This window comes from Puma concolor, chromosome A1 (assembly GCF_028749965.1).
Source record: "Puma concolor isolate L17-30 chromosome A1, mPumCon1.1.hap2, whole genome shotgun sequence".
Classification (NCBI taxonomy): Eukaryota; Metazoa; Chordata; class Mammalia; order Carnivora; family Felidae; genus Puma; species Puma concolor.
In genome coordinates this window covers 70,970,014-70,996,694 of record NC_141667.1, presented here as the reverse complement: position 1 = coordinate 70,996,694, position 26,681 = coordinate 70,970,014, and the positions used below count along the sequence as shown (strand labels likewise).

Below are 26,681 nucleotides of genomic sequence, written 5' to 3'. Positions count from 1 at the left end.
ACACAGAGAACCATAAACAGGAGGGAACTAAAAACTTAAAGCTTCTCCCTGAGGAGTGAATTATTTAAGCCCCCACACATCTGACTCGCCAGCATTTAAGACCTGCACCTGAGAGATGAGCTTGCAAAACATCTACCTTTGAAAACCAAAGAGGCTACAGGGAAAGTATAAACAATTCTTAAAAGGGCCCCATGCTTGGAATCACCTGCTTAGGGCCCAGAGCAGAAGCAGCCAATGGACAGGTCATGTGAAAGAAGCTCATTTGCTAGCCTTAAAGCATCAGCCTGAGGGATTATCTTATTTAACACACATCTAGGGGTCGGCTGGGGATACTTTCTAGGAATGGAGGCCGGCAAGCGCCATCTTCACATTCTCCCTCTGCCGCACCCCCAGGGCACCAGTATCTCTCAGAGGGGAGCTTTTACACATGTCCAGTACCCTGGTTTATGTAGCTGTTGCACAGGAAACACCCCAGGATCATCAGGGTCTGGAGGTCAGGGGGCTTGCATTCCTATATCCCATGTGACTGTAACAACTGGAGACCATTCTTGGCAGACTACCACCCTGGTGCCCTGACAGACAGCAACATGCCCACAGTCTTTACTTGCTTTTCCCACAAGCTTTGGCCTGAGAACAGGCTTCATGTATGTCACCTGATTACAGGCCTGTGGAGGTTCTGTCGAGAAACAAAGTCCAGTGCACACCATCTCTTCACTCTCCCTCTACCTTGCTTGCTGGACTCTCCCAGAAAGGATCTTATACCCTTGTCTGGTGCTCAGGTTTTAGCAGATGATGCCTAAGAACATCTTTATATCACCTGGATTCTGGTGGTCAGCACGACTTAGTTTCACAGATCCCACAGGACCGTAACCAATGGAGAAAAACTTCTTAAACAGCTAGTACCTGTAGAGCACAGTAAGAGGCAACAGGCCCAAGAGCTCTTTGTTTCTGTGTGAGAGCTACAGCCAGAGGGGCAGGCTTCTAAGTGAACATACCTCCAAGACCTGACTATAATTCTTTCCAGAGACCTTATAGGGTAAGCACAATCCTCACACTCTGCCACTGTTGTGTTCCAGAGCACCAATATCTCTCAGAAGAAAGCTCTTACACACACCTGGTGCCCCAGTTTTGGGAGCTGCCATCCAGAGAATGCCCCTTGATCTGGCTCTGGTGACCAAGGGGGACTTGCATTCCTGAGTCCCACAGGACTGTATTGAGAGAGAAAGTTCTTGGCAAGCCATCATTCCTCAAGGGAGCACACCAACAGCTGACTATGTAAGAAGGCAGGAGCTTCAGACTGAGAGACAGCCTTCAGGTTTGGCACAATCTAGAGGCTCAGGTAACATAGGCTGTGGACCATCTTTGCACTCTCCCTCTGCCTCGCTCCACCGCACTGGTATCTCCCAGAAGGGAGCATATGCACTGATCTGGAGCCCCAATTTTTGCAACTGCTGCCCAGGAGATAACTCCAGATCACCTGGATCTGGTGGCCAGTGGGACTTACATGTGTAGTCCCATTGGACTGTGGGATCTTAGCCAGTAGCTTCGGCTCTGGCTGCAAATCAAACTCAGTGTTGGTGCTGAGATTCTTTTGGACCCTGATAGGTCTAGGAACACCCTCAACTACTGTGAGCTATTAAAAACAAAATAGATCACAAAGATTTGAAGACAACAAAGAGCTAGGGCAACGTTGACTGATGGCATTCATGTATCACATGAGGCCACTTCCTCAAGACTGGGAGAGGTGGCTGTTTCATCAAGTGCATAAAACCCAACACAGAGAGTCAAGCAAAATGAAGAAACGTTGAAATATGTTCCAAATGAAAGAACAAAAGAAAACCTCAGGAAAAAAAATTTAGCCAAACAGAGATAAATGATTTGCCTGATAAAGACTTCAAAGTAATGATCACAAAGATGCTTACCAAACTCAGTAGAAGAACAGATGAACATAGTGAGAAACTTCAATGAAGAGAGAAAAAATCTAACAAAGTACCAAACAGAAGTCACAAAGCTAAAAAATGCAATCATTGAGCTAAAAAAAAAATAAATAAATAAAAACACTGGAGGGGGTTTCCAGCAGACTAGATGAAAAGATCAGTTAACTTGAAGATAGAGCAGTGGAACTCACCCAATAAGAGCAGCAAAAACAATTTTAGAAAGTGAAGATAACTCAAGGTACTTATAGGACACCATCAAGCAGACTAGCGTTTGCATTATAGAATCCCCAGAGGAAGAAGAGGGAGTGTAAGGGATAGAAAACTTATTTGAAGAAACATTGATTAAAAACTTCCCTAATTTAGGGATGCCTGGTGGTGCAGTTGGTTAAACAACTGACTTTGGCTCAGGTCATACATGATCTCATGGTTTGTGGGTTCTAGCCCCACATCAGGCTCTGTGGTGACAGCTCAGAACCTGGAGCCTGCTTAGGATTCTGTGTCTCCCTCTCTCTCTGTCCTTCCCCTGCCCATGCTCCATCTGTCTCTCAAAAATAACATTAAAAAAAAAAAAAAAACACTTCCCTAATTTAGAGAAGAAAACAGATATCCAAGATCTAGGACGCACACTGAGTTCCAAATAGAGTAAACCCAAAGAGACCCATGACAAGACACACTATAATTTAAATGTCAAAGGTTAAAGAGAAGGAAAGAATCTTAAAATCAGCAAGAGAAAAGCAAATTGTTACATACAAGGTAGCCCCTATAAGATTATCAGCAAATTTTCTAGCAGAAACTTTGCAGGCCAGAAGAGAGTAGTACAATATATTCGGAGTGCTGAAACTAAAACCTTGCCAACCAAGAATGCTGTACCTGGCAAAGTTACCATTCAGAATTGAAGGAGACACAAAGAGTTCTCCAGACAGGCAAAAGCTAAGGAGTTCATCACCACTAAACCAGCCTCTTAACCAAGTTAAAATAACTTCTCTAAACTGAAAAGAGAGGGTGCTTATTAGTAACAAGAAAACACATAAAAGTACAAATCTCACTGATAAAGGTAAATATATAGTAAAGGTAATAGATTCATCATTTACAAAGCCAGCTTTGTTAAAAGACAAAAGTAGCAAAAATAACAATAACCACAAAATAAAAAGATGTCAACCGTGACATCAAAAACAAAATGTTGTAGGGGAGAGTATTTTTTGGAGCTTTAAAATCCATTCTACCTTGGTATCAACTTAAAATAGACTGTTATAAATATAGGTTGTTTTATATAACCCTCATGGTAACCACAAAGCAAAAATCTTTTTTTTTTAGAAAAGAAAAATATCTTTTCTTTTTAGAAAAGAAATTCAAGCATACCACTAAAGAAAGTCATCAAACCACAAAGGAAAACAACAGAACAATAAAGGAACAGAAGAATTACAAATAGAAAGCAATTAACACACTGACAATAAGTACATATGTATCAACAATTACCTTGAGTGTAAATAGACTAAATTCTCCAACCAAAGGACTGAATGCCTACAAAGAAAAACAGAAACAAGGCTTATCTGTATGCTGCCTACAAGAAACTCACTGCAGATATAAAGACATACACAGACTCAAAGCGAACAGACAGGAAAAGATATTTCATGCAAATGGAAATCAAAAGAAAGCTAAGGTAGTTATGTTTATATCACACCAAATAGACTTTTAAGACTGTAATCAAGGACAAAGAAGGGTATCACATAATGATAAAGCAGCCAATGCAACAAGAGTATATAACATTTGTAAATATTTATATAGCCAATATAGGCTCACCTAAACACATAAGGCAAATATTAACACAATAAAGGGAGAAATAGACAGGAATAATATAGATGACTTCAGTACACCACTTACATCAATGAAGAGATCATCCAGACTGAAAAATCAATAAGGAAATATGGGCTTTAAATGACACACTGGACCAGATGGACTACATAGACATATATAGAACATTTCATCCAAAAGCAACAGAATACACATCCTTCTCAAGTGCACATGGAACATTTTTCAGGACAGATCATATAGTAGGCTACAAAACAAGTCTTAATAAATTTTCAAAGATAGAAATCACATCGAGCATCTTTTCTGACCACGGTGGTATGAAATTTCACAATTTCTGGGACGTTAAACAACATGCTACTGAAAAACCAATGGGTTAGAGAAGAACTCAAAAAGAGCAATCAAGGTGTTTACCTTGAGACAAATCAAAACAGAAATACAGCACACCAAAACTTATGAGATGCTGTAAAAGCAATTCTAAGAGGGAAGTTCTTGGGAAAAAGAAAAAGAAAAATCTCTTAACATTATACATCAAGTAACTAGAAAAAGAAGAATAAACAAAACCCAAGGTTAGTAGCAGGAAGGAAATAGCAAAGATCAGAGCAGAAATAAATGAAATAGAGACAAAAAAGAAAATAAAAAGAACAGTGAAACTAAGAGCTTGTTCTCTGAAAAAAAACAAACAAAATTGAGAAACTTCAGCTCTACTGACCAAGAAAAAAGAGGACTCAAAACCAGAAATGAAAGAGAAGTTACAGCTGATATCACAGAAGTGCCAAGGATCATAAAAGACTACTATGAACAACAATATGCCAACAACACATGGAAAAAGAAATAGATAAATTGCTAAAAATATACAATACACCAAGACTGAATTATGAAGAAATAGAAAATGTGAACAAACCAATTACTGATTCAGTTTTCTTACTAGTAAAGAAAAACCAACAAACAAAAGTCCAGGGCCACATGATTTCACTGATGGATTCTACCAAACATTTAGAAGGATTGGTATTAATTCTTTAAAACTCCTCCAGGGGTGCCTGGATGGCTCAGTCAGTAAAATATGCAACTCTTAATCTCACGGTCATGAGTTCAAGCCCCACAATGGGTGTGAAGCCTACTTAAAATAAAAAAGTAATAATAAAATAAAATAATAAAACTTCCAAAAAATAGAAGAGGAATAAACGCTTCCAAAGTCATTTTACAAAGCATTATTCTGATATCAAAACCAGACAAAGACACCACAATAAAAGAACATTACAGGCCAATATCCCATTTGAACATAGCTGAAAAATTCCTCAACAAAAGTTTGGCAAACCAAATTCAAGAATACACTAAGAGGTTATATACCATATTCAAGTGGGATTTATTCCAGGGATGCAAGAATGTTTTAACATCCACAAGTCAATCAATGGGATATGCCCTATTAACAAAATGAAGGGTAAAAATTATCTCAATAGATGCAGAAAAAGCATTTGACAAAATTCAACATCCATTTATGATAAAATCTCAACAAATTTTGGGTATAGAAAGAACATATCTGAACATAATATAGGCCCTATATGACACAAACCTACAGCTAACATCATATTCAACAATGAAAAGGTGAAAGCTTTTCTAATATCAGAAGCAAGACAAGGATTCCCACTCTTGCCACTTTTTTTCAACATAATAGTGTAAGTCATAGCTAGAGCAATTAGATAAGAATAAAATAAGGAGAGCCTGGGTGGCTCATTCAGTTAAGCATCTAACTCTTGGTTTTGGCTCAGATCATGGTCTCATGGTTTTTTAAGTTTGAGCCCCATGTTGGGCCCTGTGCTGATGGTGCAGAGCCTGCTTGGGAATCTCTCTCTCTCTAGTTTTCTTCTCCTCCCCCACTTACTCTCTCTCTTTTTCTCTCAAAATAAATGTAAAAAAATAAAAATTAAAAGCATCCCAAGTGGAAAAGAAGTAAAATTATCACTATTTGCAGATGACATTATTATATACAGAAACCCTAAACACTCTACCAATAACTATAAGAACTAATGAATTCAATAAAGTTGCAGGATACAATATACAAAAATATCTTGCATTTCTATACATAAAAATGAACTATTAGAGAAATTAAGAAAACAATCTCATTTACAGTTGTATCAAAAGGACTAAAATATGAATAAATTTAACATAGGAAGTGAAAAACTTGTATACAAATGCCGTAAGATATTAATGACAAAAATTCAAGACTATGCAAATAAATGCAGATATTCCATGCTCCTGGATTATGAGAATTAATGTTGTTAAATGTCTCTACTACCCAAAACAATCTACAGATTTAATGCATTTTTGACAGAAATAGAACCCACAATTCTAAAACTTGTCTGGAACTACACAAGACCATGAATAGCCAAGACAATCTTGAGAGTTTTGGAGATAGTGCACTCCCTGATGTCAAACTGTACTAAAGCTGTAGTAATCAAAATAGTATGATACTGGCATTAAAAATTGATACATAAACCAATGAAGCAGAGGGCCCAGAAATAAACCCATGCGTATATGGTTAATCAGTTTAAAACAGAGAAGCCAAAAGTATACAATAGGAAAGGGACAGTCTTTTCAAAAAATGGTGCTGGGGAAACTGCACAGTCACATGCAAAAGAATGAAATGGGACCACTGTCTTATACCATACACAAAAATTAACTGAAAATGAATTCAAGACCTGAACATAAGATGCAAAACCACAGAATTCCTAGAAGGACATATAGGCAGTAATTTCCTTGACTTGGTCTTGGAACTAAGTTTTTATATTTCACACCAAATGCAAATACAGAAAAAGCAAAATAAAGTAATGGGACTACATCAGACTAACCGTTTCTTCACAGCAAAGGAAAGCATCAACAAAAGGAAAAGGCAACCTACTAAATGGAGAAAATATTTGCACATCATTTATCTGGTGAGAGGTTAATGATATCCAAAATATATAAAAGAATTCATAAAACTCAGTATCAAAAAAATAATTCAATTAAGAAATAGATCTGAATAGACGGTTTTCCAAAGAAGACATATAGTATAGCCAATGAGTATGTGAAAAGAGGCTCAACATCACTCATCATCAGGAAAATACAACTCAAAACTGCAATGACATACATGCCCCAGATACCCTAGGATAATGAAAAATAAAGGCTGTGGTTTAAAAGAGCAACTACAATATAAAAGATCCAGCTCTATTACTCTACCAAAGGGCACAGGAGCTGCTGGAGCTCTGTCCAGATCAGAGGGGCTGGCAAGTGCCATAGTTTGCATTCCCCTGCTCCTTGATAGGCAGCCTACCTCACTGAACCCTGAACCCCTAGCCTATACCAGCCCAAACCCTCCTAACAAGGTAGCCCCAGTATAGCATAAGGGAACCCCTGATTAGTGCTCATTCTATCTCTAGCTGTCTTCACCAAGGTGACCCAGGTGCAATGCATCCTGAAGCATACCAGGCCCACACCACTTTGGCTCCAGATGACTTACTAGGGCACTTCTGGTACAGAGTGCCCTGGGACCCCCAGACCACATCTTGCCCTGGCTTTAGCCACCCCACCAGGATGCCCCCTGCATAGAACAACCCAAGACATCCAGGCCATGCCTCCCTCAGTTTTAGCCACCCTACCAAGGTACCCTCTGCCTGCACTGAGCACCCCAGCCATGTACCCACTCTAGCCTCAGCTCTTCTGCCAGGGTGATCTCTATGTGCAGAGCCCAGGACTACCCTAGCCCATTTCCACTTCAGCTGTCCAGAGCACCCTCTGTGCAGAGAGTCTGGGGACCCCCAGCTCACATCAGCCAACGCTCCAGCCAGTCAGAGTCACCAGGCACACACAGTCTACACAGGGAATGACCGTACACAAGACCATTTTCTCAAATTTAGGAGACATAACTATTTTGCCTCATTCATATAAATAAACACAGGAAGATAAGCAAAATGAGGAGACAGAGGAAGATAACCCAAATGAAAGAACAAAACAAACCCTCAGAAAAAGAACTAAATGGGGAACCTGGGTGGCTCAGTTATTTGAGCGTCTGACTTTGATCTCACAGTTCATGAGTTTGAGCCCCACATTGGGCTCTCTGCTGTCAGCTCAGAGCCCACTTCAGATCTTCTATTCCCCTCCTCTCGTCCCCTCCCCTACTTGCACTTTCTCTTAAAAAAAAAAAAAATAATCAACATTTAAAAAAAGGAAAAGAATAAGAACTAAATGAAATGGAGACAACCAATCTACTTGACAAAGAGTTCAAATGGTGCTCACCAGACTAGAGAAGAGTGAATGAGCTTTGTGAGAACTTCAGTAAGAAATAGAAAATGTAAAACAGAACCAATCAGAGTCAAAGAATACAATAACCAAAATGAAAAATACACTAAAGGGAATCAACAGTAGTTTAGAAGATGAAGAAGAACAGATCATCAATATGGAAAGCACCCAAGCTGAAAAGCAAAAAGTAAAAAGAATTTTTAAAATGAGGATAGGTTAAGGGATTGTAACCCTGATTTTAACATCAAGTGAACAAACACATTATAGGGGTTCCAGAAGGAGAAGAGAAAGGGACAGAAAATCTATTTCAAGAAATAACAGCTGAAAACTTACCTAACTTGGGGAAGGAAACAGACATCCAGGTTCAGGAAGCAAGAGACCTCCAAACAAGATAAACCCAAGGAGATCCACACCATGACACATATAATTAAAATTTCAAAGATTAAATATAAAGAATTTTTAAAGCAGCAAAAGAAAAACAACATGTAATATATAAAGCTATTGGCTTATTTTTCAACAGAAATTTTGCAGGCCTGAAGAGAATTGCATGATATTTTTTTTTATTTTTATATATATTTTTTTAATTAACGTTTATTTATTTTTGAGACAGAGAGAGACAGAGCATGAATGGGGGAGGGGCAGAGAGAGAGGGAGACACAGACTCTGAAGCAGGCTCCAGGCTCTGAGCCATCAGCCCAGAGCCCGACGTGGGGCTCGAACTCACGGACTGCGAGATCGTGACCTGAGTTGAAGTCGGACACTTAACTGACTGAGCCACCCAGGCGCCCCGAGAATTGCATGATATTTAAAGTGCTGAAAGGAAAAACCTACCATCAAGAATACTCTACATGGCAAAGTTATCATTCAGAATTCAAGGATAAACAGAGTTTTTCAGACAAAATTTAGAGGAGTTCATCATCACTAAACTGGTCTTACAAAAAAATGTTAAAGGGACTTCTTTAAGAGGAAGAGAAAAGGCCATAATTAGAAGAAAATTGTGATAGGAAAGGACAATGCTTATGTAAGACAAAATAGACTTTAAAACAAAGACTATAACAAGAGACAAAGAAGGACAATATATAATAATAAGGGGATCAAGCCAACAAGAGGATATAACAGTTGTAAATATCTGCACACCCAACATTGAGGCACCTAAATACATAAAGCAAATATTACAGACATAAAGGGAGAAATTGACAGTAATACAATAACAGTAGGAGACTTTGACACCCTATTTACATCAATGGATAGATCATCTAGGCGTAAAATCAATAAGGAAACAATGTATTTGAATAACACAGTAGGCCAAAGTACTTAACAGATGTATACAAAACATTCCATCCAAAAAGAATAAATACACATTCTTTTCAAGTACACCTGGAACATTCTCCAGAAAAGATCACATTAGGCCACAAAACAAGTCTCAATAAATTTAAGAAGACTGATACCATATCATGTATCTTTTGTGATCACAACAGTATGAAACTAGAAATCAATTACAGGAAAAAACCTGGAAAAGCACAAACATGTGGAGCCTGAACAACATGCTACTAAACAAGCCATGATTCAATGAAAAAAATCAATGAGGAAGTAAAAAAACACATGGAGACAATAAGGGGATGCCTGGGTGGCTCAGTTAACGTCATGACCTCATGGTTTGTGAGTTTGAGCCCCACATTGGGCTCTCCGCTCTCAGTGCAGAGCCTGCTTCGGATCCTCTGTGTGTGTCTGTCTCTCTCTGCCCCTCCCCTGTTCTCATTCTCTCTCTTTCAAAAAATAAACATTTAAAAAAATACACGTAGACAATGAAAATGAAAACAATGAGACACAGCAAAAGCAGTTCTAAGTGAGAAATTTATAGTGACATAGGTCTTCCTTAAGAAGACCTATGCTTCTTTAAAAAGCAATAGAAACAAAGAATCAATGAAACCAAGATCTGCTTCTATGAAAAGATCAACAAAATTGCCAAATCTTTAGCCAGACTCATCAAGAAAAAAAAGTCCCCAAATAAATAAAATCAGAAATGAAAGAGAAGGAACAACCAAGATGACAGAAATACAAAGGATTATAAGAGAATACTACAAAAAATTATACGCCAACAAATTGGACAACCTAGAAGAAATGGATAAATTCCTAAAAGCAGATCATCTTCTAAAACTGAATCAGGAACAAATAAAAAATCTGAACAGACCAATTGCTAGTACCAAATTGAATTGGTAATCAAAAAACTCCCAACAAACAGAAGTCCAGAACTAGATGGATTCACAGGTGAATTCTACCAAACATTTAAGTAAAAATCAATACCTGTATTTCTCAAACTACTCCAAGAAACAGAAAAGAAATTCTATAAGGCCAGCATTACCTTCATACCAAAACCAGACCAAGACACTACAAAAATAGAAAACTACTGGCCTGATAAAGATTCAGAAACCCTCAACAAAACATTAGCAAACCATAGTCAGCATTACATTAAAAGGATCATTCACTACAATCAAGTAGGATTTACTCGAGGGGTGCAGGGATGGTTCAATATTCACAAATCAATCAATGTGATACACCACAGTAACAAATGATAAGACTCATGATCATCTCAGTAGATGCAAAGAATGCCTTTTACCAAATTCAGCTCCATTCATGATGATGATTAAAAAAAAAAAACAAAAAAAAAAAACCTTTTAACAATGTGGGTGTAGAAGGACCATAACACAATAAAGGCCATATATGAAAACACAGCTAATATCATACTCAATGATAAAAAATTGAGAGCTTTTCCTCTAAAATACGTAACAAGACAAAGATGTCCATTGTCACCACTTTTATTCAACATAGTACTGCAATCCTAGCCATAGTCATCAGACAAGAAAAAAGAAAGGGCATCCAAGTTGGTAACAAACAAGTAAAACTGTCACTGTCACTATTTACATATGACATGATACTATACATAGAAAACCCAAAATACTCCACCAAAAAACTATTAGAATAAATAAATTTAATAAAGTTGCATGATACAAATTGACATACAGAAATCTGTTGCATTTTTTTTTAATTTTTTTTTTCAATGTTTTTTATTTATTTTTGGGACAGAGAGAGACAGAGCATGAACGGGGGAGGGGCAGAGAGAGAGGGAGACACAGAATCGGAAACAGGCTCCAGGCTCCGAGCCATCAGCCCAGAGCCCGACGCGGGGCTCAAACTCACGGACCGCGAGATCGTGACCTGGCTGAAGTCGGATGCTTAACCGACTGCGCCACCCAGGCGCCCCTGGAAATCTGTTGCATTTTTATACACTAACAACAAAGTAACATAAAGAGAAATTAAGAAAACAATTCCACCTAAAATTGCATTAAAATAATAAAATACCTAGAACGAAAGTTAATCAAGGAAGTGAAAGATCTATATTCTGAAACTATAAAACATTGATGGAAGAAATTGAAGATAACAAAAGTAAATGGAAAGACATACCATGCTCATGGATTAGAAGAAATAATATTGTTAAATGTCCATACTACCCAAAGCAATATTACAGATTCAGTGCAATCCCTATCAAAATAACAATAGTATTTTTCACAGAAGTAGAACCAATAATCCTAAAATTTGTTTGGAACCTCAAAAGACCATGAACAGCCAAAGCAATATTGAGAAAGAAGCACAAAGCTAGAAGTATCTCAAACCCAGATTCCCAGATGTACTACAAAGCTGCAGTAATCAAAATATTATAGTACTGGCACAAAAATAGACACATAGATCAATGGAACAGAAAAGAATCCAGAAATAAACCTATGTTTATGTGGTCAATTAATCTATAACAAAGGAGACAATGAGGAAAAGACCATCTTCTTAATCAGTGGGGCCAGGAAAACTAGCTAGCTGCAGCCAAAAGAATGAACTAGACCACTTTTTTACACCATACAGAAAAATAAACTCAAAATAAAGACCTAAATGTGAGATATGAAACCATAAAACGCTTAGAAGAAAACATAGGCTGTAATATTTTTTATATCAGCCTTAGCAACATACATACATAGGTAGATAGATAGATAGATAGATAGATAGATAATCTCCTCAGGCAAAGGAAACAAAAGCAAAAGGGACCTATTGGAACTACACCAAAATAAAAAGCTTCCTTACAGCAAAGCAAACCATCAACAAAATAAAAAATCAGCCCACTGAATGGGAGAAGATATTAGCAAATGAGATATCTGATAAGGGATTAATATCTAAAGTACATATAGAACTTATGCAACTCAACACACACACACACACACACACACACACACACACACACAATCTGATTAAATGATAGGCAGAGGACCTGAACATTTTCTCCAAAGAAGACCTACAAATGGCCAACAGACACATGAAAAGATGTTCAATATCACTAATAAAGGATATGTAAATCAAAACCACAATGATATATCACCTTATACCTGTAAGAATGGCTAGAATCAGAAAGAAATAACAAGTATTGGCAAGAAGGTAGAGAAAAAGGAACCCTTTGCACTGTTGGTAGGAATGAATATAAATTAGTACAGCCACTGTAGTAGACAGTTTAAATGTTCCTCAAATAATTTTAAAAAATATATGATCCATTAATCCCACTACTGTTTATCACAAGAAAAAGCAAAATGCTCATTAGAAAAGATATATGCATTAGAAAATATATGTGTTTATTGCAGCATTATTTACAATGGCCAATGTATACAGCAACCTAAGTGAGGGCGCCTGGGTGGCTCATTGGTTGAGCGTCCAACTTAAGATCAGGTCATGATCTCACAGTCCATGGGTTTGAGCCCCACGTCAGCTCTGTGCTGACGGCTTGGAGCCTGGAGCCTGCTTCAGATTCTGTGTCTCCCTCTCTCTGTGTCTTTCTGCTTGTCCCCTGTCACACTCTGTCTCTCTTGCTCTCAAAAATAAATATTTTTTTTAAATGTTAAAAGAAGCATTTGATAGATGAATGGATAAAGAAGATGTGGAAGAGATGGATGTATATGTGTGTGTGCATATATATATATATATGCTTGCCACTTGTGACAACATAGATGGATCTAGAGTATTTTATGATAAGTAAAATAAGTCAGAGAAAGACAAATACCATATGATTTTACTTATTTGTTTAATCTAGAAAGAAAGAAAGAAAGAAAGAAAGAAAGAAAGAAAGAAAGAAAGAAAGAAAGAAAAGCAGGAAAACACCCATAAACACAGAGAACAAACTGTTAGTTTCCAGAGAGGGAGATGTTTGGGGGATGGGCAAAATGGATGAAAAGCAGTAGGAGGTACAGGGTCCCAGTTATGGAATGAGTAAGTCACAGAGATGAAAGGTACAGCATAGGGAATATAGTCAATAGCATTGTAATACCATTGTATAAAAAAACACAATGAGATCACCTCACACCTGTTACAATGACTATAATCAAAAAGACAACAAATAACACGTTTGCTAGGATGTGAAGAAAGGCAACCTTTGTACACTGTTGGTGGAAATATAGAGTAGCCACTATGAAAAACTATATGATGATTCCTGAAAAAAATTAAAAATAGGACTACCATATCATAGCATTTCCACTTCTGGTATTCATTTGAAGAAAAAGAAAACACTAACTCAAAGAGATATGTACACCCCCATGTTCATTGCAGCATTATTTACAATAGCTACAATATGTAAACAAAGTGTCCACTGACAGATAAATGCTTAAAAAAAAACTGTGGTATACATAGACAATGGGATATTATTCAGCCATAAAAAATAACATCTTGCCATTTGCAACAACATGGATGGACCTTGAGCTCCTTAGGCTCAGTGAAACAAGTCAGAGAAAGACAAATACCGTATGATCTCACTTTCATGTGAAATTTTTAAAGACAACCGAGGTCATAGAAACAGAAAACAGATTGGTGGTTGCCAGAAGTAGGGAATGGGTAAAATGGGTGAAGAGGGTCAAAAGGTCCAAATTTCTAGTTGTGAGATAAATAAATCATTGGTATATAAAGCACAACATGGTGACTATAGTTAATAATACTGTATTGCACATTTGACAGTTGTTAAGGCAGTAAATCTTTAAAGTTTTCCTCACAAAACAATTTTGTAACCAAGTATGGGAATGGATGTCAATTAGATTTACTGTATTGATCATTTTGCAATATATACAAATATTGAATTGTTATGTTGTACACCTGAAAGTAATATAATGTGTATCAGTTATGCCTCATTAAAATAAGCAGATAAATTAAAAATGTATTTTAAAATAAATTTAAATTATCCAGCAAAACCAGGTTCAAGGTCAAGGTTACAGAATTAGGTTATTAACTTTCACTTCTGGAGCCTGATCTTGTTTTACGTACAACATGCCTTTCTTGATCTCTGCCCAGATACTGTCTTACAAAAAGAAAGAATTTGGCTCTGTATACCTTTTACTTTCTTCAAGAATTAATTTTAACTTGTAGTCATTGAATGACTTTCATGAAAAGTATTAAATTACTGGATGGCAAACATGAAAAGAGTTGATATGCAGACAAGAAAACTAATCTTTCTACCAAACAGCATAGTAATTATGCTCTAGTAAGAAGGAAGCTAATTCACACAGCTGGAGGGGATCATCAGCAAGTACACACTAAACTCTGACGTAACAGCAGTTATCAAAGCACAGGCATACTCTCATTCTCGTTTCACTTCATTCAAGAAAGAGAAAAGGCCTTAAAGTAACCAGACATTTTTAGCAGAGGGGCATTTATAAACCTGGAGAGGCAGAGTTGAGGCAAGTAGCTCCCAAAGGGGATAGAGATGAAATCATTGAAGGATCCTTCTACACCACTGCAAATGGGGTTTCACTGTGGAAGTACATGCACTCTATGTAAGATTAAAATACAAAATTAAAAATACAAATATGTTGTGAAAATCTTTAAATTCTTAGCCTCTTGGGGAACGGAAAGGATTTTCCTGTTTCCCTCCTTGATTTCACATCTATCTCCAGAATGTATCATGTGCTTTTATCTCCATGCTTCTCTAGAAGACTACCAAAAAAGAAAAAAAAGAAAAAAAAACAAAAACCCGAAGAGCTTGGCTCATGTAGCTCAGTAAAACAGGTGCACCAAGATATTTTGACAAAACAAGGCACCATGTAATTTAAAGAAGTTGTTTTTATCAGCCAGCTATGTTAATTCTACCCTATTCAAAATACACAGGAAAAAAATGTATTTTCCATAAATGAAACAGTGGAGAAAATGAGACTTTTAAGGATGTAGGAATATCTGTAAATAGTGACAAGTAAAAAACTGAAGTTAGGGGGTGCCTGGGTGGCGCAGTCTGTTGAGCGTCCGACTTCAGCCAGGTCACGATCTCGCGGTCCTGGAGTTCGAGCCCCGCGTCGGGCTCTGGGCTGATGGCTCAGAGCCTGGAGCCTGTTTCCGATTCTGTGTCTCCCTCTCTCTCTGCCCCTCCCCCGTTCATGCTCTGTCTCTCTCTGTCCCAAAAATAAGTAAACGTTGAAAAAAAAATTAAAAAAAAAAAATTGAAGTTAAAAAACTTTCATTATTGCTTTTAGTCTGTTTATAATCTTAATGGAAAGAAAATAAGGCAGGCACAAGATAAAATTGCAGAAATCTGACTTAATCTCCTAGGCGCATATATATATATGTATATATATATATACATATACCATCCTTCTCATTTAGATACCACAGGGACAGTTAACCTCCGTACTGGCTAAATATTTGTTCTTGGTTGGGGTTAAGTGATTTCAAAGCTGGTTTTGTTAAACTAGCAGCCTGAAGGCTATTCATTTAGCTGGTAATGTTACTACTAGTCCTGGAAAGTAAAACTAGTGCAGAAATAAGATCATTAGTTACTGCATTCCTTTGGTAAGTTTAAATATGCGAACATGTGACTGACAAAGACATGCATCACTGGAAATGTTCACCTGCTTACACACTTACCTGGTTATGGTTTTGTGCACCCCCCAGGGAGATACAGTTCTGAGAGTGACGTGTGGAGCTTTGGCATCCTTCTCTGGGAGACCTTCAGCCTAGGGGTCTGCCCATACCCTGGAATGACAAATCAGCAAGCACGGGAACAAGTGGAAAGAGGTAAACCAATGACCCGGGTAGTAGCCAGCATTCACATCCAGCCCCCAGGGCAGTGCTGATAATGCTGTGTGTGGCTTTCCTAGCGGGGGGAAGGTATATGCTACTTGGTGTAAACAGACAGCAGAGGTGGGATTAAATCTGCTTTTGTGCACCATGGATGGTGTGGCTCTTTTATAACAAAAACCAACAACAAAAAACGTTTAAAGATTCCAACAGTCTACAATACACCTGTAGGCTTGTCTTCCATTCCCCCTGCCTGGCATGACGTCTGTGAGGGGGTGCCATTCACTGTCTTCAAGGAAAATAGTGTTCCTCAACCTCCTATTTTTTCTTCCGTTCCAAATAAACACCATCAATAGTATTGTAAATTGAAGTGTAGTTAGACTTTAGAGAGAACTTTTTGAAAGTTTTGTAACATTTCTTTTTTTTTTTTTTTAATGTTTGTTTATTTTTGAGAGAGACCGCACAAGCAGGGGAGGGGCAGAGAGAGAGAGGGAGACACAGAATCCGAAGCAGGCTCCAGGTTCTGAGCTATGAGCACAGAGCCCAGTGTGGAGCTCAAACTCACCAACTGTGAGATCATGATCTGAGCCAAAGTCAAACGCTTAACCTACTAGGCCACCCAGGTGGCCCTAAAAGTTTCGTAACATTTCTGAAAAAATCATACGGGTTCTCAAATCAGAAACAGGAATAAGCCGGTGATGGTGACATGCTAGCATGGACTTGCATAGTCTACAGGTCTCAACAGCGAGAATGCTTTTGACAAACTGGTAATGTCCTAGCATTAGGCCCCTCTCCAGGAGGCTGGGCACAGGAGGCCTTTCCAGCTCCCTTCTTTCCTCTCACAGCTATCTAACTCCCTGAGCTAACACACACAGGCACATACGTGCTGCTGAGCACACTGCCAGACAGCTTTGAATTAAAGATTCTTCTCGGGCTGCGCAGGAATGGAACTCCTCTTCATTTTTCTTTCACTTTTAAATTAGTGTTTATGAAATCCTCATTCTTTCTTCATCTTCAAAAACCTGGACTGTGTAGATGGTTTTTTAAAACTCTGCCCACAGCATCTAAAAGCAAATTCTAAAAGCAAAAGCAAATACTTAGAGCAACTAAAATACATGTTTGTATGTGATTTATCTTACCTCAGACGTTGTGACAAATGAACGCATGAAAAATAACCTATTCAAGCTAGAAGATAATTTGATGGCTCTGTAATACTGAATTCTGCATCCCTTGTAGAAAAAAAAAAAAAAAAAAGCTTGCCCTGAAATGGGTTTTTGTTTCTGTTTCACTTACAATATAAAGTATTCAAGTTTCCAAGCTGCATAATGCCCTGTGTGAACATTTGTATCTTCTCTCCATCCTAAATTCTCTGTTCTGTTCCTCTTGGGTCTTCAGGATACCGAATGTCAGCCCCTCAGCATTGCCCAGAGGACATTTTTAAAATTATGATGAAGTGTTGGGATTATAAACCTGAAAACCGTCCCAAGTTCAGTGACCTTCAGAAAGAGCTGGCTGTCATCAAGAGGAAAATCACACAGTGATGGACCAGTGCCAACAGGCTTCAGGACCTGGTCCTCCAGCAGAGTGACATTGTTCTTCTTGTTAACGTTGAGTTTATACCACATTACCTGCAACAATTTTCTAAGGTGGTTTTTGTTATTAACTGTTTTTTAAATATGCGCCACTTACAAAAAAAGGGTGGGGGGGAGGGCAAAGGCAAATGTATTCAAGAGACAGACACTCTTACCAAGGGCTTTATGTGCTCACCACAGCAATCCTGTCATTTCAGGCCATTGTAAATAGATAAGCACAGACTCTCAGTGTGAGGGAAGGTCAGAGCTTTTTCACACCAGGACCACTGATGTTTCTCAAAGGTTCTCTACTTCAGGCACAGTTCATGGGCCACTGTCCTATGCCACTGACCCTACTCAATCGGTGCTAAAAGCAGCATTGGTGATGCCATGTTCGCAGGATACATTCCAACCAAAGGTGGCTCTTTGCTCTGCCAAGGCAAGATTCTATTTGTAAACATCATTTTATATTGGGAATTAGTTGGACCTCTTAGGGTTTTTTTTCTTTTCTTTCTTGGCCAGAAATAAGTACAGTGTGAGCAGCATCACACTCCTGTATTATTAGTAAGGTAGTCATTTCCCAGCTCCTTTGTCCTGGCTTTGGACAGTGATGCACAAGATGTCCCCAGAGAACACAGTCTTAGGCCTGAAGCAGCAGCTTTTATAGGCTGTTTTTGAGAGTCGTGCATGAAGGAAGCTTGAATGGGAGGGAGGTCTGGAGGAAGGAGCAGCTAGACTAGCAATCTAAGACAAGAGGAAAATAGAAAATCTGCCTTCTGATCAGAGTTATGCCTTTACAAACACACACACACACACACACACACATTTTATGATCTAAATTCACAAGAAAAGTTCTAAGGAATGTTTTTCAGAAGTTCATAGTTGGAGATTTCTTAATGGCAACAAAAAACTGTTTCGAGAAACTCCGAAGCACAAGTCCACAGTAATCACAGCCTACTTTTGGTTATGTACCTTCACCTCAGAGGAGGCATCCTGGAATTGCACTCCCTTCGCTTGTGTCAGTTTCCAGGGCTGAAAGAATGTCATGATTCTAGTTCATAAACATATTTGTGTGTGTACACACATGAACATGTGCTATACACACATACACACACACACACAACCAATAAGCAGGAGTAACAGTTAATAAGTTGAGGGACAGCCCTCCTGTTCCCCTTCCCCGTTCATTTACCCTTATAATGCTACCTGGAAATCCTTATCTTAGCTGACAGGTATGCGAGCACAGTTCTGGAGATGCTTCCTGTGCATAATATGTGACACAGAATTAAAAGCAAGATTCTGTCTGGCTGAATGTTAGCTACATCCAGGGAAGCTACCCCATGTCGTGTAAATAGTTGCCACTCAGGATAAATATGTGTGTAAGAGATGGTCACTCTCAGGGGTCAGTGCGGCTTGGGAGCTTTTAATAAGTGCCCAGGCCTGTGTCCAGATAAATAGCACCTTAGTGATCATTTGATTATATCCATTGGAAGAGCTTATAGGAGAGAAAATTCCTCCTGCCCTCTCTGGCTCTTCACTGCCTATGAAGATCATGGCACAGAACCCGTACTTTAAAGAGTATAAAGGATAATACTGAAGAGAAGAAAATGGCTTGTGTCTATCATTTCAATTTCCTTGCAAGTTTCATACACATTTAATAGTTACTACATCCAGACTAAAACAAAAGCGTAATAAACTTGCCCTCAAAAATACACTGCAATATACAAAGCAACTTTTTAAAAGTCAGCATTGTCTTCCCTTCTGTCAAATATGATAAGTAAATGGAAGCTTCTTTTGATGGCATATACTGTGGCAAATCAAAGCACAGACTCATTAATTAAGTGCTGTGGTCTTCAGGCACTTGCCAGCCTTCAAAAGAGAGAGTAAGATGGGACATTTTTACCCTTTGTCAGTATTTCCAAATGAATCTCTTCATAATATTCTTTGTTTGAAGAAAACAGCCTCTCAGCACTTAGCAGCCTCAGTGCTAAGCTCTCAGCAAGGAGAGAGAATGACGGTTTTGGCTTTAATTTTGTGAACAAGACCCGAAGCTTAATCTTTGCATTCTGGTGTAAAGAATGAACATGGCATTGATATTTCACTCATCCAGGCTGTTAGAATTTGCAATTCACATCATAACTCTGTGCTTAAATTAAAGAAGCTTTTCAAAACATCGTGACATCTGCAGCATTTAAATTCTATTTTATTCTTTGTCCCAAAGCAGGCAGTGGTATAGTTCAGGATTAATAACACATTGGGAGTCTTTCAGGATCAGTTGTACAGAATATTAAATTTAATATAGGCACATGCATTAAGAAAAACTTATGCAAACCATTTTTTTTTACTGTTAATTTTGTTGTGCTTGGAGCATAATTTATTCATCCCTTCTGTCACTGATAATTATTGGAATTATGTACTTTAGGAGGCTAATCCATACCCAGAAAGCACACATACAAATACTATTCTGAATTTGCAAGTTGATGGAGGGAAAGAAGGCTTAAGAAATGCACAAAACCCTGTAACTTGTTTAGTAAGAAAACAGTAACCAAAATTGCCACTAGATGGAATGTAATTAAGCCAGGTCACAAATCTGTGTTGTTAATGGATTTTCCAGGAGTTGCATCTACCATTCCTATACAGTTCCTGTCAGAATTCCTTCAGTTTATGAGCACGAAGTGGGGGAGGGGGGACATAAAAGCCCAGGCATCCTGATTCGCCCGCATTTTTCTGTCTTGAATCACTAAGGAAACTATGACAAATATTTAGGTAGTTCATCATTTTTCAAGAAAACAAATCTTCTAGTGTTAAATTAACATTTATTACCAATATTTGAAACCTAAAATTAATTTTGTATTCCATACAATCTAAGGTTATTTCTCAAAGCCAATATGTTTTCTCTTCCAGGAAGATAATAATAAAGGATTAATAGGTTTTGTGTAAACTTTTAAAACCAGAGGCCTCATTTCAGCCCATCCTGCCACTGAGTCTCCAGTGAAAGGTCTCAAGCAATCATTTGTTTTTTGCCTCCCAAATTTAAAACAGGCAATAAAGTTCTTCATCCATAATTCACCATTTTATCACAAATACAATATTATTGAAACAACTAGCAGATCAATATAGACCATGAACCTAACTGTACTAGCTGTTGTTCAGTGCACATTTCACAACTGTTTTTCATTTGTAGGTTATGTTTAGAAGAAAAGCTATTGAAATAGTTTTAATTTCCTTTAAGCCACAATACAGTTTTCCCATCTGTGTTCTAATCCTATTTTGGTTTTGCCATATAGTTTTATATAAAGTTTGGCTAATACCACTAAAATAACTATGTGAGATTGTGTCAAGAAGAAAGGGTTTTCATTATAATATACGCCCCACACTGAGCACCTAGTTAGTGGGATAAACATACAAATTACAACGCAAAACTCAATGACAGAACACTGCTGTCATTCAGAATTATCTCAGGCACTCCACTTGAACATGAATTCATGCGAGTCATCAGATGTTCTGGGAGTGTTCCTGCCAGCCTTAGTTAGTATTCTCTGTGGACACTATTTTGTGACCATGGGTTGTCTGAGAGGAGATTGATATCATCTGAAAAGAGGCTCCCTGCCTCAGCCCTCTTCTTTTTTACACATACTCCCTGGATCACACCACTGGTATTTTAGATGTTTCTTATCAACAGAACTGATTGTCCATAAGCACTGTTCTGAGTCATGTAAAGACTGACTTCTGTATTTAGGTCAGAACCCTCACACAAAACACAGAATAGCACAAAACAAAAAGAGCAACCAAGGGGGAGACATTGAAAACAACCCGTCTTCTTTATGTATTAATATGTTAATTAAATGGAAACAAAGATTTTATATAAAAATGAGTTTATATTACATTTCCATTATACTATTAAGTTAGCATGAAAGTTTACCATTAAAATAAAGTTACCTCTTTTATTACTAACTCTGATTTGCTTATGCATACCAGAAAATTTTTATTAAATATTTTAATTTTATTTATTTTTCTCTGTTTCAATTAGTTTCACATCAAATCTGATGCTATATTATTTGGGAGAATCCAGAACTGCATATTCATTTCTGCACAGGAAAATACTCATGTACAAGATCATCTCCTTGAAGGAGGTACTGATAGTCTTGAGTCCTATAAAATTCTCCTTTCAAGAATAATGCTATAATACCGAAGGTATATAAACTATATATCTCAGTCATAATTCAATTTAAGGAAATATTTATTACCCCTTGAAAACCAGTCTACGGCCTCCTATTGATTCAAAAATTAAATTCTGGATCGCTGAGTATAGACATTAAGACTCACTTAGCTCACTAATAAGAACTGAGAGTCTTGGCTGGTAGAAGAATCCTGCTGAACTAAATTCCGGTCACTTTAAACTGCATAGAAGTAGTGAGCATAGGCTATAGTATGTCCGTGAATAAGGAGCTGAGGTGAGCATCTGCAAAGGCAAGAGAGGAAAGAGCCAGTTATTCTCAGGCAGAATGATGCAGCGGCTAACAGAGAGTGCGGAGTTGAGTCAAGCCGAATGGAGACCTGGACAGTGTCACTAGAAAGTCTGAGACCAGTGCCCCTAGGCTAGATGCTTCTCCACAGAAAATTCAAAAGATACCGGAGTCAAAAGAAGCAAAAGAGGTCACCTACCAGTGTGTACAGGGCCTTAGTTTGAGCAAAGCGAACACCTCTCCCTTGCATTTGGAGCAGTTTTACATGTGGAACTCAGAGATGATGCTGCTTGGGTGACACTTGCATTCATGGTCTTGCTGACTAGGATTTGGTCATAGATGTTCACACATTTCAAAGACACTACTCAAAGTCTCTTTACATTTGCATTAGTTGTATTTACTATGTATTTAAACTAAGGCCACTGAGTATTCATACTTTGTATGAATTTCAAAGTATCTCATACTTTGTTAGAAATCCTTAGTTGCAACAGGGCGTGGTCTCCTAAAAGAGAGCACACTTGGATCAGCCGCGTTTCACCTTTTGACTAATGTTCACTAATTGGCTCCCGGAGTTATGCCCTGAGGGACCTTCCTGGGAGGAGCTCTACTCTGGAAAAACAAGGAATTCAGCAGGGAAGTCGGAAAATGCCAATTAAAGGGCAATGTTTCTTGTCTTAGTACTAGTAACATTTGAGGGAAAAGAATCTTAGAGACATCCTCAAGCCAGTCGTGGTGCAGTACGGCTGAGGTGACACAGAGGCAGTGAAAGAGACTCCCAAAACCGAGACTGAAGGCTAACCTTCCAAAGAATAAATACAACATCAATAAGAGAAAGCCTCCAAAGGGCCTCCAAAGGGGGGTGTGAGGGGCTTCCTGCAGCATGTTATTAAACATTACATTCGTCTCAAGTCTCTACAACATTTCTTAAAGGACACTGAATTGGATATTGATGTGATTTTCTTTTATGCTCCTGCTAATCTCAGGAGTTAGCCACTGAGGAATGGGAATTACCCTAGCCCGGGATTTCCAATAAGGCTGCAGACTGGATGGCAGCTCAGTCCTCTCCCAAAGCAACACGCATATGCGTGGGGTAGGCAGCACTGGAGGAACACTGCTGGGAAAGCGCCTTTTTAGTTTATTAAAGAAATCTTGTAGTAGGTGTCTGTGCCCACAATGTGAAGATTTAGCTTCTCTCCTCGCCAGCAAACTTGTAAGAACCCTGAAACATGAATATTTATTTTATTCTAAATAGATTCAAATTCGGAATTTCCAAACTATCTTCCAAAACATTACGAGTGAGACCAGCAGATTCAAGTGTTCTACAAAGCAGTGTTCGAAGTGTTAGTAATGACCGTGGTAGCAGAATCTTATAGTATGTTCTCTGTCAGCTTTATTCATTTAGGAAGCTTTCCCTGAACATCTGCCATGTCAGGCACAGGGAACCGTGTGGGGTGCTACTTTCTCTGTTTTGTTTGTTTGTTTGTTGTTGTTTTTAAACTTCAGTTGGTATTTCCTTTTCTCACATTCAGTTTCTTAATCCTTACTTAACCACAACAGAAAAGCCTTTATCATCAGCTTTTATTGGATAGTGTCATAACTGCCCTAGACCAAAGAGTTTCTCCTCAGGTGCTCAGGAGGCCCTGCCTTGTAGGGAACTCCCAGGCATCCATTTACCAAGGCCAACTGCACACCCACTATGGGAGAGGCCCCATGGTACATGCAGCTTAGAATACAGCTTAGTTGTCCTTGTGGCAGAGACAGGACAGTTAGGTGGCAGTTGTGTTTGATGACTAATACTATCTTGGAGATTAAAAAATCTCTTGGGAGCAGGCGTGTCCAGGGAAGCAGCCTGTTGACTTGGCCAAGTAAGCTCCTTAAGTGATCTACCTGCCTCCAAAGAAATGTTAAAACAATAGCAATGATCACTTTATCTTAAACCCCTGGACATACTCAATTTTTCCATTCCTCTCTTTCTTGCCAATAATTTTTGTCACTTTCTTCACATTCCTCATCAGTAAATGTCTAAAGTTACCAACTGTGCAATGTTAAAGAGTTTCTCCATAGATTCAGAAAAGAGGGTAGCAAACATGAAGTTGAGAATAAGGCGATCTACCTAGATACACAGTCCCAATAGCATCACTGTGTTAAAACCTCAGCTCTACTCTACACATGCCCCAAAGCAGCACCTCTCCTAAAAAAAGCCAAACATCACACCTTTCTCCCATTTGCTGAGAACATCTTTAATATCAGAATAAGCACACTGTAGATGCTATCCAAAGAAGATTCTAAAATGACATACTAAGAAGCCAGACTTTAGTCATCAGACAACAGAAATACCACTTCACCCTATATGCTCACTTAAAACACCCTTGCAAAAACTACAACCATGTAGGCAATCCATCTGGTCATAGGAGATCCTACCTTATTTTGAAAGCATATGACACATATCCACGGGAAATGACAATGTTCTGAGCAGCACAGGGTAAGGGTAAAGAAGGCCACAAAAATCCCAATTCCCACATTGGAGCAGCAAAACTTTGTGTACGAAAAATGAAGTGTAGGAGTCCAAACTCTCACTGTTGTCTTCTTATAGCTCTTGTCAAACTGTTACAAATTTGGGGTCTTTTGAGTTGCCTGAACAATCTTTATGAAGATGAAACCTGTCCGCCCCCTAAACGGGGGCTCAAATTTCTAAGTGCCCTGGACTCAAAACTTTAGGGTCTAAGAGGGGATCTGGAATCTATTATTACTGAGATCCCAGGCAAAAGGACCACCCTAGCAGTCTTCGCCAGCTCACCAATCCATGCTTTTGTTCTTTTTTCAATACAGAAGGTGAAAAAAATAAAAACACCCTATTATGTAGGAATTTTCCTTTCACAAATAACTTGACTTGCAGAAATAAATTTGCCTGCCTGCTCTTAAGAAATGCCAGACTGCCATAAGGAAATGCAAAGGGCATTGTGCCCAGAATGATGCTTAGTATGACTGTGAATGTTTTCTCCTAACCCAAAGTACTGCAGACTTCTCGTAGACTACAGGATGCTTTGAAGGCCCATGCCCTGCCAGTCTGAATTGCTCTGCTGTAGCTTCAAGCAAAAGACCATTTCCAACAGAACTGAACTTATTTGCTATAATTCTTCTTCAGGTGCTAAGCCTTTCACACGTGCAATGTACAGAAAATGTACATGTTTTAATGGAACTTACTATTTTGGCTTTAGAGAAAAAGAGATTGGTTCCCCATAGCAAGTCTCCTACCATTCTAAATCCAACCCCGGGTATAGATTTTGAGTGTCAAATCAAAATCACAGATAAAGAGAAGCTAGTAAGGAAAAATCTTGGTTATTTTAAATTTGTGACCAAAGTGGCCAAAGATGTGAAACTCCTTTTCACTTGGTGAACATTTCACTTCACCATATGAAACGTCAGTTACCCAATACCGTCCTGTGACATAATCAGACTCTCAACTGTGGGCCAATGGCCAGGAGCACACTTTTCATGGACTCATACCATTTTCCTTCAGGGACTATTGAGATTTCTCACTGCAACAGCTTTGTTAGCCAGACATCTATAGACTTCGTATTTATGTTTAAATACCTTAGATGGCCTAATTAAGCACCATGAGTATAATGGGGGCTGGTAGGGGTGTGACTTCTGCTGAATTTATGTTATGCTTTCTTTTGTGTGTGTTTTTCTTGGTGTGGTCTGGTGAGTACCCTAGAAGGTTGGAACTCTCCCAAGTCATAGCCATACAACCACATAGGGTTAGGAAAAGCCAGATCAATGCAGGAGAATAAAATCAAGTCGTCAAAGTCCCAAGAGCAGCCCTGACTTCTTCAGGAACCCGAACAAATTGAAAGCAAAGATGAAATGTACAAATGGTACCCAGGCCATTTGTGGGTAGCCCACTGGACTAAGGCGCTGCCATTTTCTGGGCACAGGTCCACAGTGAGTGGTTTCAGGAATGTGATTTTCTGGGTTGCTTCCTCTCCCCTTTGGACAGATGATTTTGAGATGACGGGGTCAGAGTGGGGCCTGCCCTCAGCACCCCCAAGGTTTAGATGTTCCATCTGCAAGCATTACTTTGAGCAAAGTACTCCTGTGGTTTCCCGAGTTTCCTTTTAGTGCCAATATTATCAGGTTAAAGCACCTTTAGTCTTTTCTGTTGCTGTTTTAAAATAATTTATTTGTGAAGTGGATACAAGAAACACTGGAAATAGGGTGCTTCTTATAAAAAAGTTCAAGTGTAAAACATACAGACAAGGCCTTTGGTGAGTTTATCTGGCTTTGTAAACAAGTCTGAGAATGAATGACAGCTAAATATATAAAGCAGTTAGTTGTCTTTTACCATTTTTAACTCAGATCTGTATTTAACACTTATTTATTTGTTAGTTTTTACATTCAGAAGAAATACACTTTCCACTTTGGCTAACATTGTAGAATGTTTTTCAATTGTCTTCTGATTTTTTAAAACATGATTTCATCATTTTTGTAAACTTAGACCATTTTTGAATAGCCTTTTTCTTTTCCAGTAGCCCAAGTACCAC

At 38.4% G+C, this 26,681-nt stretch overlaps 1 protein-coding gene across 3 annotated transcripts in view; it reads left to right on the top strand.

The window, feature by feature from the left end:
• Positions 1-21,625, top strand: part of FER (FER tyrosine kinase) — a 453,694-nt gene extending 432,069 nt beyond the window's left edge. For all 3 annotated transcript variants that reach the window (XM_086685926.1, XM_086685760.1, XM_086685844.1), the window contains 2 exons: positions 15,975-16,097; positions 17,496-21,625. In XM_086685926.1, coding sequence (XP_086542052.1) covers positions 15,975-16,097; positions 17,496-17,641 — 269 coding nt within the window. In that variant the 3' untranslated portion in view covers positions 17,642-21,625. The remainder of the gene's footprint in view (positions 1-15,974; positions 16,098-17,495) is intronic.
• Positions 21,626-26,681: the final 5,056 nt, after the last annotated feature.